Source organism: Scyliorhinus canicula, chromosome 2 (genome assembly GCF_902713615.1).
Source record: "Scyliorhinus canicula chromosome 2, sScyCan1.1, whole genome shotgun sequence".
Classification (NCBI taxonomy): domain Eukaryota; kingdom Metazoa; phylum Chordata; class Chondrichthyes; order Carcharhiniformes; family Scyliorhinidae; genus Scyliorhinus; species Scyliorhinus canicula.
This window is the reverse complement of record NC_052147.1, coordinates 95896769-95913637: the sequence shown is the minus strand read 5'-3', so window position 1 is coordinate 95913637 and position 16869 is coordinate 95896769. Positions and strand designations below refer to the sequence as shown.

The 16869-nt window shown below is 52.3% G+C and overlaps 1 protein-coding gene across 3 annotated transcripts in view; it reads left to right on the top strand.

The window, feature by feature from the left end:
* ccdc135 (coiled-coil domain containing 135) overlaps nt 1-16869 on the top strand; it is a 202732-nt gene that overhangs the window by 20815 nt on the left and 165048 nt on the right. For all 3 annotated transcript variants that reach the window (XM_038783594.1, XM_038783604.1, XM_038783613.1), the window contains one exon: nt 2042-2216. In XM_038783594.1, coding sequence (XP_038639522.1) covers nt 2042-2216 — 175 coding nt within the window. The remainder of the gene's footprint in view (nt 1-2041; nt 2217-16869) is intronic.

Below are 16869 nucleotides of genomic sequence, written 5' to 3'. Positions count from 1 at the left end.
CCCTTCCATCCTGACTGCCCCCTTCTCTCGCTGGGTTTGGCTACGCTTTCTTGTTTCCCCAGGTCTTTCCCATCCCCGTTATTGCATCTTGGCTACCTTGGCCTAGCTCCTGGTTACTTAGTTGCTGGCGACAAACAGGCCCCGGAACAATCGGGTGAATGGTTCCCATGTTTTGTGGAAGCCATCTTCCGAACCACGAATGGCGAATTTGATTTTCTCCATTTGGAGAAATTCCAGATAGGTCGCACAGCCAATCTGCAGCTCTAGGTGGTGTAGCTGACCGCCAGCCGAGCAGGATTCTATGACAGGCGATCAGGGTGGCAAAGGGAAAGGCGTCGGCCCGCCTTCCCATGAAAAGATCTGGCTGGTCTGATACCCTGAAAACTGCCACTTTCGGGCATGGCTCCACCCTCATCCCCACCACTTTGGACTTTGCCTCGAAGAAAGCGGCCCAATATCCAGCAAGTCTGGGCAAGACCAGAACATGTGGGCACGGTTGGCCAGGCCTCCTTAGCACCGTTCACATCTGTCTTCCATCTCCAGGAAGAACCTACTCATTCGGGTTCTGGTCAAGTGGGCTCTATGTACCACTTTTAGCTGCATTAGGTTGAGTCTTGAGCCTGTGGAGGTAGAGTTGACCCTGTATCGTGTTTCACTCCAGAAACCCCACCCTATTTTGAACCCCAAGTGATCCTCCCACTTCTGTCCCTGACTGTGCATGTCACTACAGTTCCCTTGCCCAAAATCTGCATCCAGTAATTCTTCAAGAAGTGACTGTTGCGGCGGTCGTGGGTATGTCCTCGTTTCCTTTTGCAGGAAGTTTTTAAGCTGCAGGTACCTGTATTTGTTGCTCCCTGCCAGTTGAAATATTTCCATCAGTTTGTCCAGTGTTTTGACCCTCCCGATGCCGGCTTGAACCTGTGATTGTTGCAGATGGGAGCCTGATCAGACAAATCGGTTTCGGCCGAATTATTGTTGTAGCTGGTTCCAGGACTGGAGCCTAGCCACCACCACTGGGCTGCTTGAGTACTTCTTGGGGATAGGAGTGCCGCCATGGCGAAGGCCTGGACGTAGGTCGCCTTGCAGGTGGCCTCCTTTGCACGCACCCACTCAGCTTCTGGCTCCTTTATCCATCCCATTACTCTTTCTGCTGTTGCTGCCCAGTAAGTTTTAAAAAAAAATTTAGAGTACCCAATTATTTTTTTCTAATTAAGGGGCAATTTAGCGTGGCCAATCCACCTATCCTGCACATCTTTTGGGTTGTGGGGATGAAACCCACGCAGACATGTGGAGAATGCGCAAACTCCTCACGGACAGTGACCCAGAGCCGGGATTTGAACCCGGGTCCTCAGCACCGTAGGCAGCAATGCTAACCATTGTGCCGCCGTGCTGCCCAGTAAGTTAAGGAGGGCTAGCCCCCCCCCCCCCTCACCCCCCACCCCAAAACATACGAACGCCATAATTAGTTTGTCCAGTGAGTTGAAGAAGGACTGGGGGATATAGATTGGGATGGATCCAAGTAGGAAGAGGTACCTGGGCAGTATGATCGTTTTGGTTCAGTGGAATTTTAATAGACGTGTTCAAAATCACTCTGGACAAAGTAGTCAGGGAGAACCAGAGGGCACAGATTTAAGGTGAATGGCAAAAGAACAAAAGGTAACATGAGAAAAAGCTATTTTACACAGATAATGGTTAGAATGCACTTCCTAAGAGTGTGGAGAAGGCAGAGTCAATCATGCTTTCAAAGGGAAAGCAGATAATTATCTGGATAGCAAACATTTGCAGGGCGACCAGGAAAGGGTGGGAGATCTGGACTAGCTGAGATGCTCTTGCAGAGCTGGCACAGGCACAAAAGGCTGAATGGTCTTCTGCTGTGCTGCAATGATTCAATATTCTATGATTCTATGAACAGCTCATTATCTTGCTGCTGTTTGTGACAGCTTTCGTTGCATTCATTGTCTAGAAAACTCTTTCAAGACATTCTGAGGATAGAAAGGCACGATATAAGTGTAAGCTTTTTCTTTATGTTTTCTTGCTATAGGGAAGTACTCACACTAGAAATGGGCATCATGGACTATCCAACATCTTATAAAGAAAACACTGTCAAAGAACAGATCATGCTGCGATATGCCGAAAATTTCAGACGACAGTACGTTTATCTGTACCCGGACAGAAAGCCTCTGTTTATTAACCCACTCAACGAATGTCGAGTTGAGGTATTTATTTTCCTGAGTTCTGATGGCAAGAAATAAAGGTTGGACAGACTGTGATAGATGATTTTTTTTTTGGAATCTTTTTATTGGCATTTTCAAAATTATATACATTGCCATTCGCTTTCATTTATTGGATAGTTTCTTCACAAACGTTTCTTCTTGGGTTTCTCTATTTACAGTCTGTCACCGTCTGGCTTAGCATACAATCCTCCCTACCACCTCCCCCGCCCTCCCTTCCTTCCCTCCTTCTTCACTGCTGCTCTCCCCCGCCCGCAGTCCTCCCTCGCTTTCCTCTTTTTATCTTGTCCAGGCTAGATGAATGGCTCTCCTGTTTTGTGGAAGCCATCTTCCGACCCACGGATGGTGAATTTGATTGTCTCGATTTGGAGAAATTCCAATAGGTCGGACAGCCAGTCTGCAGCTTTAGGTGGTGCTGCTGATCGCCAACCAAGCAGGATTCTACGGCGGGCAATCAGGGAGGCAAAGGCAAGGGCGACCGCCCTCCTCCCCATGAAGAGATCTGGCTGGTCTGATACCCCGAGGACCGCCACTTTCAGGCATGGCTCCACCCTCATCACCACCACTTTGGACATTGCCTTGAAGGAGGCTGTCCAGTACTCAGCAAGAACATGTGGGCGTGGTTGGCCAGGCCTCCTTGGCACCGTTCACATCTCTCCTCCACCTCCGGGAAGAATCTGCTCATTCGGGTTCTGGTCAAATGGGCTCTATGTACCACTTTTAGCTGAGTTAGGTTGAGCCTCACGCATATGGAGGTAGAGTTGACTCTGTGCAGTGCTACCCTCCAGAATCCCCACCCTATTTTGAACCCGAAGTCTTCCTCTCATTTCCTCCTTGTCGTGTCCAGTTCGGTGTTGGCTACCCTGTAGCAGTCATTCGTACGTGTCACTACAGTTCCCTCTGCCGAGGATGTCTGCGTCCAGTAGCTCTTCCAATAGTGTCTGTCGTGGTGGTCGCAGGTATGTCCTTGTCTTCTTCTGTAGAAGGTTTTTAAGCTGCAAGTATCTGGGTTTGTTGCCTTTAGCTAGTTGGAATCTCTGCGTCAGTTCTTTCAGTGTTGTGACCCTACCGTCAATTTATAGGTCCCTAACTGTCAATGTCCCCCCGTCCTATCTCCACCTTTTGAAGGTGACGTCGGTGAGTGCTGGTGTGAACATGTGGTTATTGCAGATGGAGGCTTTGTTGGACATTTCGGTCAGTCCTAATTGCTGCTGTAGTTCCACATCTGGAAGGTGGCTCTCACCACTGGGCTGCTTGTTTCTTGGGTGGGGATGAGAATGTTGCCGTGGTGAGGGCCTGGAGAGAGGTCCCCTTGCAGGAGACCTCTTCACGCACCCACTCAGCTTTTGGCTCATTTGTCAATCCCATCACTCTTTTTGCTGTTGCTGCCCAGTGGTAGAATTGTAGGTTTGGGAGGGCTAGCCCTCCCCTGGATTTTGTTTTCTGCAGGACCTTCTTTGTGATCCTAGCATTCTTTCCCTCTCATAAAAATGCCATGATTAATTTGTCCAGTGAGTTGAAAAAGGCCTTGGGGATCTTGATTGGGATGGCACTTTGTAGGAAGAGGTGTCTGGGCAATACCTTCATTTTGATCGGGAGTGTGTTCCACCTCTGCAAGTCCTTTTTGACTTCCTCTATCAGACTAGTCAGGTTCCATTTGTGGATCCCCGTCCAATCAAGAGCGATTTGGATTCCCAGGTAGCGGAATTTGTGTTGGGCTTGTTTCGGCAGTCTCACCAGTGCTGCCCTCCCCTTGTAGGCTCCTGCCCCTTGTGGGATCACCGGGAATGTGATAGATGATTGAAAGCATTTTTAAATAAGTTTAGATTTTATTAACTAGAGAGCTGCCAAGCATATGTGTTGTTCAATTTTGTTCCATCTGATTGAGGAAAGGGTAGGTCAGCCAAGTGTTCCACTCAGGACTGGACTCAAAGACCAGGGGGGTAGCGATCTTGATCAGCAAATGTGTGGCATTCGAGGCAGGGGGAATTGTGTCAGACAAGGGGGGTAGGTACATAATGGTGAGTGGGAAGCTGGAGCGGGTGCGAGTGGCACTTGTGAACATATATACTCCGCATTGGGACGACGTGGAATTTATGAGGCGGGTGTTAGGTAAGATCCCATACTTAGAGTCACATAACCTGACCATGGGAGGGGGCTTCAACACAGTCATTGATCCGGAATTGGACCGGTCAAAATCCAGGACAGGGAGGAGGCCGGCTGTGGCAAAGGAATTGAAGGGTTTCATGGAACAGATGGGGGGAGTAGACCCATGGAGGTTTGCATGGCTAAGGACGGGAGATTCTCGGAGGCTCCGGACGCGGGGCTACTGAGGGCGCGGCGGAGGTTACAGGTGGAGTTTGGGCTGTTGACCACAGGGAAAGCAGTGGAACAGTTGAGGAAGGCCGGGGGGGGGGGGGGGGGGGGTGTGTCTATGAGTACGGGGAAAAGGCAAGCAGAATGTTGACGCACCAGCTCAGGAAAAGAGAGGCAACCAGGGAGATAGGTAAAGTAAAGAGTAGAGACGGTAATATTGTCCTGGACCCAGCGGGGGTGAACGATTTGCTTAAGGACTTTTATAATAATTTATATGAGTCGGAACCCCCGGCTGGGGTGGCGGGGATGAGGCAAATTCTGGATTGTGGTTCCCGAGGGTGGAGGAGGACCTGGTGGAGGGGCTGGAAGCCCCAATTGAGGTTGAGGAAATAATCAAGGGGATGGAGGACTTGCAGTCGGGCAAGGCCCCAGGGTTGGACGGCTACCCGGTGGAATTCTGTAAGAGGTTTTCAGAGATATGGAGCCCACTGCTGGTGAGGACATTTAATGAAACAAGAGAGAAGGGAGTCCTCCCCTCAACAATGTCACAGGCCTCGATTTCATTGATCTTGAAACGGGAGAGGGATCCGGAGTAATGCGGGTCATACAGGCCGATTTCTCTACTGAATGTGGATGCCAGACTGCTGGCTAAGATACTGGCCACAAGGATAGAGGGCTGTATCTCGGGGGTGATAGGGGAAGACCTGACTGGATTTGTTAAGGGCAGGCAACTCAAGGCCAATGTTCGAAGGCTTCTAAATGTTATTAAGATGCCCTCAGAATGAGAGGAAGCAGAGGTGGTGGTAGCGATGGATGCGGAGAAGGCTTTTGATCAGGTGGAGTGGAATTACCTGTGGGAGGCGCTGGGAAGGTTTGGGTTTGAACATAGAACACAGAACATAGAAAAATACAGCACAGAACAGGCCCTTCGGCACACGATGTTGTGCCGAACCTTTGTCCTAGGTTAATCATAGATCATAGAATTTTGGACACTAAGGACAATTTATCATGGCCAATCCACCCAACCTGCACATCTTTGGACTGTGGGAGGAAACCGGAGCACCCGGAGGAAACCCACACACACACGGGGAGGATGTGCAGACTCCACAAAGACAGTGACCCAAGCCGAAATCGGACCTGGGACCCTGGAGCCGTGAAGCAATTGTGCTATCCACAATGCTACTGTGCTGCCCTCAAGAACAAATTAATCTACACTACATTATTCTACCATAATCCATGTACCTATCCAATAGCCGCTTGAAGGTCCCTAATGTTTCCGACTCAACTACTTCCACAGGCAGTACATTCCATGCCCCCACTGCTCTCTGGGTAAAGAACCTACCTCTGACAGCCCCCCTATATCTTCCACCATTCAACTTAAATTTATGTCCCCTTGTAATGGTTTGTTCCACCCGGGGAAAAAGTCTCTGACTGTCTATTCTATCTATTCCCCTGATCATCTTATAAACCTCTATCAAGTCACCCCTCATCCTTCTCCGTTCTAATGAGAAAAGGCCTAGCACCCTCAACCTTTCCTTGTAAGACCTACTCTCCATTCCAGGCAACATCCTGGTAAATCTCCTTTGCACCTTTTCCAAAGCTTCCACATCCTTCCTAAAATGAGGTGACCAGAACTGCATACAGTACTCCAAATGTGGCCTTACCAAGGTTTTGTACAGCTGCATCATCACCTCACGGCTCTTAAATTCAATCCCTCTGCTAATGAACGCTAGCACACCATAGGCCTTCTTCATAGCTCTATCCACTTGAGTGGCAATTTTCAAAGATCTATGGACATAGACCCCAAGATCTCTCTGCTCCTCTACATTGCCAAGAACCCTACCGTTAACCCTGTATTCCGCATTCTTATTTGTCCTTCCAAAATGGACAACCTCACACTTGTCAGGGTTAAACTCCATCTGCCACTTCTCAGCCCAGCTCTGCATCCTATCTATGTCTCTTTGCAGCTGACAACAGCCCTCCTCACTATCCACAACTCCACCAAACTTTGTATCATCTGCAAATTTACTGACCCACCCTTCAACTCCCTCATCCAAGTCATTAATGAAAATCACAAACAGCAAAGGACCCAGAACTGATCCCTGTGGTACGCCACTGGTAACTGGGCTCCAGGCTGAATATTTGCCATCCACCACCACTCTCTGAATTCTATCGGTTAGCCAGTTCGTTATCCAACTGGCCAAATTTCCCACTATCCCATGCCTCCTTACTTTCTGCTTAAGCCTACCATGGGGAACCTTATCAAATGCCTTACTAAAATCCATATACACTACATCCACTGCTTTACGTTCATCCACATGCTTGGTCACCTCCTCAAAGAAGTCAATAAGACCTGTAAGGCAAGACCTACCCCTCACAAATCCGTGCTGACTATCCCTAATCAAGCAGTGTCTTTACAGGTGCTCAGAAATCCTATCCCTCAGTACCCTTTCCATTACTTTGCCTACCACCGAAGTAAGACTAACTGGCCTGTAATTCCCAGGGTTATCCCTATTCCCTTTTTTGAACAGGGGCACAACATTCGCCACTCTCCAATCCCCTGGTACCACCCCTGTTGACAGTGAGGACGAAAAGATCATTGCCAACAGCTCTGCAATTTCATTTCTTGCTTCCCATAGAATCCTTGGATATATCCCGTCAGGCCCGGGAGACTTGTCTATCCTCAAGTTTTTCAAAACGCCCAACACATATTCCTTCCTAACAAGTATCTCCTTGAGCTTACCAGTCTGGTAAGGGCTTTATTGACTCAATCAGGCACCAGTAGCGAGTGAGCGTACGAACCAGCTGAGGTCGGGGCATTTTGAACTATACCAAGGGACGAGGCAAGAGTGCCCCGTCTCCCCGTTACTGTTTGCTGTGGCCATAGAGCCTTTGACCATGGCATTAAGGGCTGGTTTGAGGGGGGGGGGGGGGGGGGGGGGGGGCGGATGTGGAGCACCGGGTCTCGCTCTACGCAGATGACCTGCTCTTGTACATTTCTGACCCGTTGGAGGGGATGGGGGAATTAATACGGATCTTGGGGGAATTTGGCAATTTTTCAGGGTATAAATTGAAAATGGGGTAAAGCGAGATGTTTGCAATCCAGGCAGGAGAAGAGACTGGGAGAGCTGCCGCTTAGAATGGTAGGGAAGAGCTTTTGATATCTGGGAATCCAAGTGGCCCAGAAATGGGTGGTACGGCACAATTTAAACCTATCCCGGTTGGTAGAAAAAAAGGAAGGGGACTGAGGCACTCTCAATTACGACATGAAAGTTAGATCAGTAATCAAAGGCTTTAATAAGCAGTGAACAATGGCAGCCTCCATGAGAAGTGTGCTCGCAAAATGGAGTCTCATCTTAAGTACTGTTTCCCAGGGGGCGTAGCCAGAGGCGGAGTCCCCCAGGGTTCCAAGCCTCTTAAAGGGGCAATGTATTCCGATCATCACAAGCCTCTTAAAGGGACAAGGTATTCCGATCATCACAGGGACTTAAAGAGATGGGACATGCTCCCGCTATCACTGGCGGGGAGAACACAGACCGTGAAAATGACGGTTCTGCCAAGATTTCTGTTTGTCTTTCAGTGCCTCCCCACCTTCATCCCTAAGGCCTTTTCAAGCGGTTGAATAAAATTATTTTGGGCATTGGGCTTTGGCCGAGTAAAACCCCGCGAGTGAAGAAAGTATTGCTGGAGCGCAGTCGGGGGGAGTGTGGGTTGGCGCTGCCAAAATTCTGCAATTACTATTCAGCGGCTAATGTAGCCATGATCAGTAAGTGGGTAGTGGGGGAGGGGTCGGCATGGGAGCGGATGGAGGCGGCCTCATGTAAAGACACCAGTCTGGGAGCATTGGTAACGGCATCTCTGCCGTTCTCGCCAGCCCGATACTCCACAAGTCTGATGGTAGCTCTGAGGATCTGGGGACAGTGGAGGATTTGGACCCCGATTTATAACAACCACAGGTTTGTACCGGGTAGGCTCGATGGCGGGTTCTGGAGTTGGCAGAGGGCAGGAATTGGAAGGATGCGGGATCTTTTTATCGATGGGAGCTTTTCCAGTTTGAAAGCTTTGGAGGATAAATTTAAATTGCCAGCAGGGAATGGTTTTAGGTATTTGCAGGTGCGCGACTTCCTGAGAAAACTGGTGCCAGCCTTTCCGCTGCTGCCGCCACGGGGTATACAGGATAGAGCAATCTCCAGTACCTGGGTGGGAGAGGGGATGGTATTGCATATTTACCAGGAGCTTTCGGAGGCGGAGGAAACTCCGGTGGAGGAGCTTAAGGGCCAGTGTGAGTATGAGTTAGGAGGCGGGTCTATGGGCGGATGCCCTAAGCAGGGTTAATACCTTCTCATCGTGCACCAGGCTTAGCCTGATACAATTTAAGGTAGTCCACCGGGCACACATGACAGTGGCTCGGATGAGCAAGTTTTTCGGGGTAGAGGATAGGTGTGTGCGGTGCGCGGGAAGCCCAGCAAATCATGTCCACATGTTTTGGGCATGCCCGAAGCTTAGAGGGTTTTGGCAGGGTTTCGCTAAGGCAGATTGTTGTTGTATGGTGAGGTGCGTGAAGATTGGCTGGGGGGGGGAAATGTTTATTTTACCATGTTGATGTCATTGTTTTAATGTTATAAACATTTTCAAAAACCTTAATAAAATATTATTAAAATAAAATTTTTTTGTTCCATCTGAAAGTACTGACGTCTCATTGCACACGTTCCCTCAGCCTCAGTCCTCATTCATGTCCATGCTAGACATGTGAGTGAATACAGGTGAGTGTTATCGGAACATTTGTGAGGAGTAGTGGTCACAGTGGTTAGCACTGCTGCCTCATAGCGCCAGAGATCTGGGTTCAATTCCAGCCTTGGCTGCCTCTCCGTGTGGACTTTGCATGTCCTCCCTCTGTGGTTTCCTCAAGTTTCCTCCCACAGTCCAAAAATGTGTAGGTTAGTTGGATTGGCCATGATCAATGCATGGTGTTACAGGGATATGGCAGGGGAATAGGCATACGTAGAGGGTCAGTGCAAACTTGATGGACCGAATGGCCTCCTTCTGCACTGAAGGGATTCTATGGATCACCATGGAGCTGCATCCTGTCCTCCTAGTCCATCCACCACATTATTCATCAGGTGTCTTTCAAGAGAACTCAAGAGGAAACTCTAGTTGAGCTTTGCTTCTTTTTTTTTGTAAATAATGTTATTTGAAATTTTTACATCATAAATAACAGAAAAGAAAAATAGAGATAGAAGAAAAAAAAACAACCCCCCCCCCCCCCACCCCACCCCTGAACAGAGCAATGAAAACAGCAAAAATAAATAAACAATTAAACAATGCAATGTATAATGAACAATAACCAATAAACAATAATAGATCCCCAACCAGACATAGACAATCTCCCCCCCCCCCCGGTTGCTGCTGCTACTGACTATCCCCTAACGCTCCGCCAGGAAGTCTAGGAACGATTGCCACCGCCTGAAGAACCCCTGCACAGATCCCCTTAAGCAAATTTCATCTTCTCCAATTTAATAAACCCTGCCATGTCATTAATCTAGGATTCCACGCTTGGGGGCCTCGCATCCTTCCACTGAAGCAGAATCCTTTGCCGGGCTACCAGGGATACAAAGGCCAGAATACCGGCCTCTTTCGCCTCCTGCACTCCCAAATATTGCAAGCCCCCAACTTGGCTTAACCCTGGAGTTCACCACCTTTGATAGCGTCCTCGCTACACCCCTCCAGAACTCCTCTAATGCTGGGCATGCCCAGAACATGTGGGCATGATTTGCAGAACCCCCCGAACATCTCACACACATATCCTCACTCCTAAAGAACCGGCTCAGCCTTTCCCCGGTCATATGCGCCCTGTGCAGTACTTTAAATTGTATCAGGCTGTGGTAGCATGACTAGAGGTACTGCGGTACCTGGGAGTCTGAGCTACCATTGGTGGAGAAGGCTCGCTGCTCATTAGCCCAAGTGTTTGCATTTCATTGGTTGGAATGTAAGGTAGCTCCGCCCAGGGAGGTGGGGTATAAGAACCCATGTGCCCCAGCAGCCAGCCTCTTTCTGTACTCAAGCTGCTGGGGAAACATCTCGTTGATTAAAGCCTTCAATTTGGACTACATCCTCGTTTCAGGAGTTATTGATTGCGTATCACAGGCTAAGCCTGGCGCAAGAGGAGGAAGAATTCACTCTTCCCAAGGCAGTCGCCCACGTATCCTCATCGATCTCCACCCCCAGTTCCTCCTCCCAATTACCTTTCAACTCCTCCTCCAAAGCCTCCTCCTCCTGTATCAACTGGTAAATTGATGAAATACTACCCTCTCCAACCTACACCCCCGACAACACCCTATCCTGAACCCTGGGCGCCGTCTGCAGGGGGAACTCCAACAGCTGACGCCTAACAAACGCTCTAACCTGCATATATCGGAGGGGGAGCCCAAATTTCTCCTCTAGTTCCCTAAGGCTCACAAACCTCCCATTGATGAACAGGTCCCCAACCCTCCGAATACCCACGCTGTACCAGCTCCGGACCCACCCATCCATTTTCCCCGGGGCAAACCGATGGTTCTCGCGTATCGGGAACCACACCGAGGCCCCCACCTCCCCCCTGTGACGTCTCCATTGGCCCCAAACTTTAAGGGTCGCCGCCACCACCGGGCTCGTAGTGTGCCTCATTGGAAAGAGTGGCAACGGTGCCGTCACCAGAGCCCCCAGGCTCGTGCCCACACAGGATGCCATCTCCAACCTCTTCCAAGCCGCCCCCTCCCCCTCCATTACCCACTTGCGTACCATCGCCACGTTGGCAGCCCAATAATACCCGCAAAAGTTAGGCAATGCCAGACCCCCCCTCCCCCCCCACCCTCGGGGTCTTCTTAGCCACACGAACCCCACGGTACTCCTGGTAACCCGTTTAAAAAAGGCCTTGGGGATTAGGATGGGGAGACACTGAAACAAAAACAGAAACCTCGGGAGCACCGTCATTTTAATGGACTGTATCCTACCCGCCAGGGAGAGCGGCAGCATATCCCACCTTTTGAACTCCTCCTCCATTTGTTCCACCAGCCTCGTCAAGTTAAGCTTATGCAGGGCCCCCCAGATTCTAGCCACCTGTACCCCCAGATACCTAAAACTCACCTCTGCCCTTTTTAGCGGAAGCTCACCAATCCCCCTCTCCTGGTCTCCCTGGTGCACCACGAACAGCTCACTCTTCCCCATGTTAAGCTTATACCCGGAGAAATCCCCAAACTCCCTGAGGATCCTCAACACCTCCGGCATTCCCCCCACCGAGTCCGCCACATGCAATAGCAGATCGTCTGCATACAACGATACCCGATGTTTCCCCCCCCCACCCCCCGCACCAACCCCCTCCAGTTCCTAGACTCCCTCAAGGCCATGGCCAGGGGCTCTATCGCCAGCGCAAAGAGCATTCCTCGGTATAACTGAAAATATTCCGAACTCCTCCTGTTCATAGCCACATACGCCACTGGGGCCTCCTACAGCAGCCTCACCCAGCTGATGAACCCCTCCCCAAACCCAAACCTCCTCAACACCTCCCACGGGTATCCCCACTCAACCCTATCGAAGGCCTTCTCCGCGTCCATAGCTACCACTACCTCCACCTCCCCCTCCAACGCCGGCATCATAATTACATTTAGGAGCCTGGTATTCAGCTGCCTCCCTTTCACAAAACCCGTCTGATCCTCGTGTATAATCCCCGGGCCAATATCTTTTCTACCAATAACTTGCCAGCAGTTTCGCATCTACATTGAGAAGCAAAATCGGCCGATACGACCCGCACTGCCAAAGGTCCTTGTCTCGCTTCAAGATCAGGGAGATCAGTGCCCTAGACATCGTTGGGGGCAGGACCCCCCCTTCCCTTGCCTCATTGAAAGTCCTAACAAGCAGTGGGCCCAACAGATCCACATATTTCCTATAGAATGCCATCGGGAACCCATCTGGCCCCGGTAACTTCCCCGCTTGCATGCTCCCTAGTCCCTTAACCAGTTCCTGCAACCCAACCGGCGCCCCCAACCCCGCCACCCACTTCTCCTCTACCCTCGGGAACCTTAGCCGGTCCAAAAAATGACCCATCCCCTCCTCCTCCGATGGGGGCTCAGACCGATACAGCCCCTCATAGAAGTCCCTAAGACCTGGTTAATCTCCGCCGCACTACGCACCGTGATCCCCCTCCTTCCCTCACTCCCCCAATCTCCCTCGCTGCCTCCCGCTTCCTAAACTGGTGTGCCAACATCCTGCTGGCCTTCTCGCCATACTCATACACCGCCCCTTGCGCCTTCCTCCACTGTACCTCTGTCTTCCTGGTGGTCAACAAGTCAAACTCAGCCTGAAGGCTGCGCCGCTCCCTAAGTAGCCCCTCCTCAGGGGCCTCTAAGTATCTCCTGTCTATCCTGACCATCTCCCCCACCAGCCTCTCCCTCTCTCCTCCTTCCTTTCTTTATGGGCCCTGATGGAGATCAGCTCTCCCCTGACCACCGCCTTCAATGCCACCCAGACCACCCCTACCTGCACCTCCCCGTTATCGTTGGTCTCCAAGTACCTCTCTATGCATCCCCGGACCCGCCCGCTAACCTCTTCGTCAGCCAACAGGCTCACCTCCAAACGCCACAGCGGGCGCTGGTCCCTATCCTCCCCCAGCACGAGGCCCACCCAATGTGGAGCATGGTCAGAGATGACTATGGCCGAGTACTCCGTGTCCTCTACCCTCGGAATCAGCGCCCGGCTCATTACAAAAAAGTCAATCCAAGAGGTGGCCTTATGGACGTGGGAGAAGAATGAAAATTCCCTTGGCCCCGGCCTCGCAAACCTCAACGGATCTACCCACCCCATCTGGTCCATAAACTCCCTCAGCACCTTGGCTGCCGCCGGCCTCCTACCCATCTTAGACCAAGAGCGATCTAACGCCGGGTCCAGCACCATGTTAAAGTCCCCGCCCAGTATCAAGCCCCCTGTCTCTAAGCCCCGAATGGAATACCTGTCCTACCCACCCCTTCCTTAGCCTTACCTGATCCGCCACCCATAGATCTGTTTCCTGAAGCATGACCACATTTGCCTTAAGCCCCTTCAGGTGCGCGAACACCCGGGCCCGCTTGACCGGCCCATTTAGGCCTCTTACATTCCAGGTTATCAGCCGGATCAGGGGCCTACCAACCCCCCCTCCCCAACCGACTAGCCGTAATCCTTCCTAGGCCAGCCATGTGTCCGCGCCCCCCGAACATCTCGTTCCTCCCAGCGGCAGACCCCCGCCCCGACCTCCTCTACAAACTCCAGCTCCCCCTTGGTCATTTCAGCAGCAACCTGGTTCACCCCGCCCCCCCCCCCCCCCCCCCCCCCAGCCAGGTTTCCCCCTAGCTGTATTGCTCCTCCCATTGCACTCCCGTGAGTCAGCGACTCCTGCTGATCCTGGTTACTCCAGCCGTTCCATCGACCCTCCCCAGTGTAGGCATCCCCCTTCACCCCCCTCCTGTCCATCAGTGGGAACTCCCCGCCCCCCACCCCAACCCCACCTCTTCCACTCTCAGCACGGGAAGAAAGCCCGCGCTTTCAGCACTGGCCCCGCCTTTTTCCATCCTTAGCACGAGAAAAAAGCCCGCGTTTCTAGCTCTGGCTCTGCCCCTTTCCATCCTTAGCAGGAAAAAGCCCGCGCCTTCTACCCATCCGGCCACGCCCCTCTGGCATAGTTTCCCTTCCAGGCCCAGTCCCAATTCCTCCGGCTCGCCACCCCCCCCCCCCACCCAATTCCAGCCACCAACACCCAAAGGCTTATTACCTGTCCAACCCCCTACAAGTCTGCCCGACAGACAAAGGTGACATTGGAATCCACCCAACCACAAAATCCCCCCAAAACACAGCACAACAGTCCCGACCACCACCCCCCAGCGTCCCCTCGTCCTCAGTTCTCAGTCCGAGTCCAGCTTTTCAGTCTGAATAAAGGTCCACGCCTCTTCTGGCGTCTCGAAGTAATAAGGCCGATCCCTATAGGTAACCCACAGTCGAGCCGGCTGCAACATGCCAAACTTCACCCCTCTCCGATGTAGCACCGCCTTAGCCCGGTTGTACCCGGCCCTCTTCTTAGCCACCTCTGCACTCCGGTCCTGGTAGATCTGGATCTCTGCATTCTCACACCTGCTGCTCCGCTCTTCCTTGGCCCATCTTAGCACACATTGTCTGTGCGCCAACCGATGGAACCGCACTGATGCACGATCAATTGCACAAAAGTCTCAGATTGGTACAACTGTGGCTTTATTACAGTCAGATGCGTGGCCTCCTACTGCAGCTGGCAAAATGGCGATCAGAAGGAGGGCACACATATTTATACGGCTCCTTATGGGCGGAGCTAGCCAGCAGGGGCTACGGGCGAACCTGTAGTGCAGGTCCTACCTTACATCCCCTAATACAGGTGCACACAGAGGTTCACCACATGCACCAGCACCACCCACGGCGGCTCACTGGGCTTGGGCCTCCTTGCCAGCACTCGATGGGCCCCCTCCAACTCCAGGGGCCCCTGGAAGGACCCGGCGTCCATCAGCATATTCAGCATGGTGACCACATAGGCACCCACATCTGAACCTTCCAGCCCCTCCAGAAGACCCAGAATACGCAGGTTCTTTCTCCTCGCCAAGCCCAAGATCTCGTCCTTGTTTTCCGAGACCTTTTGTCAGACCTCGAGGATCGCCGCCCCTTGGGCCGTCTGGGTCTCAAGCAGCTTATCAATCGGGGCCTTCATCGGTTCTAAGAACTCTGACTTCGGCTAATACATCCCCTAATACAGGTGCACACAGAGGTTCACCACATTCACCCTTGTTAAAAATGAGTCCGGCGGGGGTGGCATTGAACTCTTATACAGTTTTGCAAATAATGTACAGTGTTGGGGGGGGGGGGGAATGTCCATTTTGAAGGTCCGGTGCCCGTCACAGGTTAAGTAGATCCGGTGCTTTGACTGTTCGCTGGGAGCAACGTAACAACGGCGGCGATGTCGGTGCTGGCGTCGCCGACGTCGGTGCTGGCGGTGTTGGTGCTGGCCAGTAGGCGGATGACTCCGGGAGCATGCCGAAGTCTTCCTCATCCTCTTGCGTGGGCAGGGGAAGGAGGGATGGACCTGGTGGGGTTAATATTGGGGGTGCCGGGGGAGGGGAGAGTGGCGCGTCGGTGGGGGCGTGTGTTGGAGTGGAACCTGAGGGAACCAGATCCCTGAGGGAGACAGTATCTTGGCGGCCGTCGGGGAACTCCATGTAAGCATACTGGGGGTTGGCGTGGAGTAAGTGTACCCTGTCCAGCAAGGGGTCTGCCTTGTGGAAACGGACATGCCTACGTAGAAGGACCGGTCCTGGAGCTGCAAGCCAAGTCTGGACCGACACCCTGGATGTGGACTTCCAAAGGAAGGTAAAAAAACATTCATGAGGTGTGCTATTTGTGGGGGTGCACAGTAGTGACCGGATGGAGTGTAGTGCATCAGGGAGGACCGCCTGCTAGCGAGAGGCTAGGAGGTTCCTGGACCGTAGGGCCAGCTGGACGGCCCTCCATACCGTCCTGTTCTCCCTCTCTACCTGCCCGTTTCCCCGGGGGTTGTAGCTGGTCGTCCTGCTGGAGGCGATACCCCTGCTGAGCAGGAACTGACGCAGCTCATCGCTCATGAATGAGGATCCCCTGTCACTGTGGATGTAGGCGGGGAAACCAAACAGAGCAAAGATTGTGTTTAGGGCTTTGATGATGGTGGCAGACGTCATTTCGGGGCATGGGATGGCGAAGGGGAATCTGGAGTACTCGTCGACCACGCTGAGGATATACGTGTTGCGGTGGAGGGAAGGGGCCCTTTGAAATCCACGTTGAGGCGTTCAAAGGGACAGGAGGCTTTCACCAGGCGCGCGCAGTCTGGCCGGTAGAAGTGCAGCTTGCACTTCGCACAGACCTGGCAGTCTCTGGTGACTGTCCGTACGTCCTCGACGGCGTAGGGCAGATTGCGGGCTTTGACGACGTGGTACAGTCGTGTGACCCCCGGGTGACAAAAGGCTGTCTTATCGGGCCCGGTGTCGGTCTACTTGTGCGCTGGCACAAGTACCTCGGGAAAGGGCATCTGTGGGCTTGTTGAGTTTCCCGGGGCGAAATAAGATCTCGTAATTATAAGTGGAGAGGACTTCCGGTGGCGGCAATGAGGAGCTAAGCCGCACATTCGGCAGCTCCCGCTGAAAACGGACTTTGGGGCTCTTTTCAGGGCCCCCAACGGAGCTGTGTCGGCAAATCCCGACGTGGGAAGAGGACAGGAGTCGACCCCAACGGTCCTATGGTCCGGACCAGGAGTGGGGTAAGGAGAAAACCG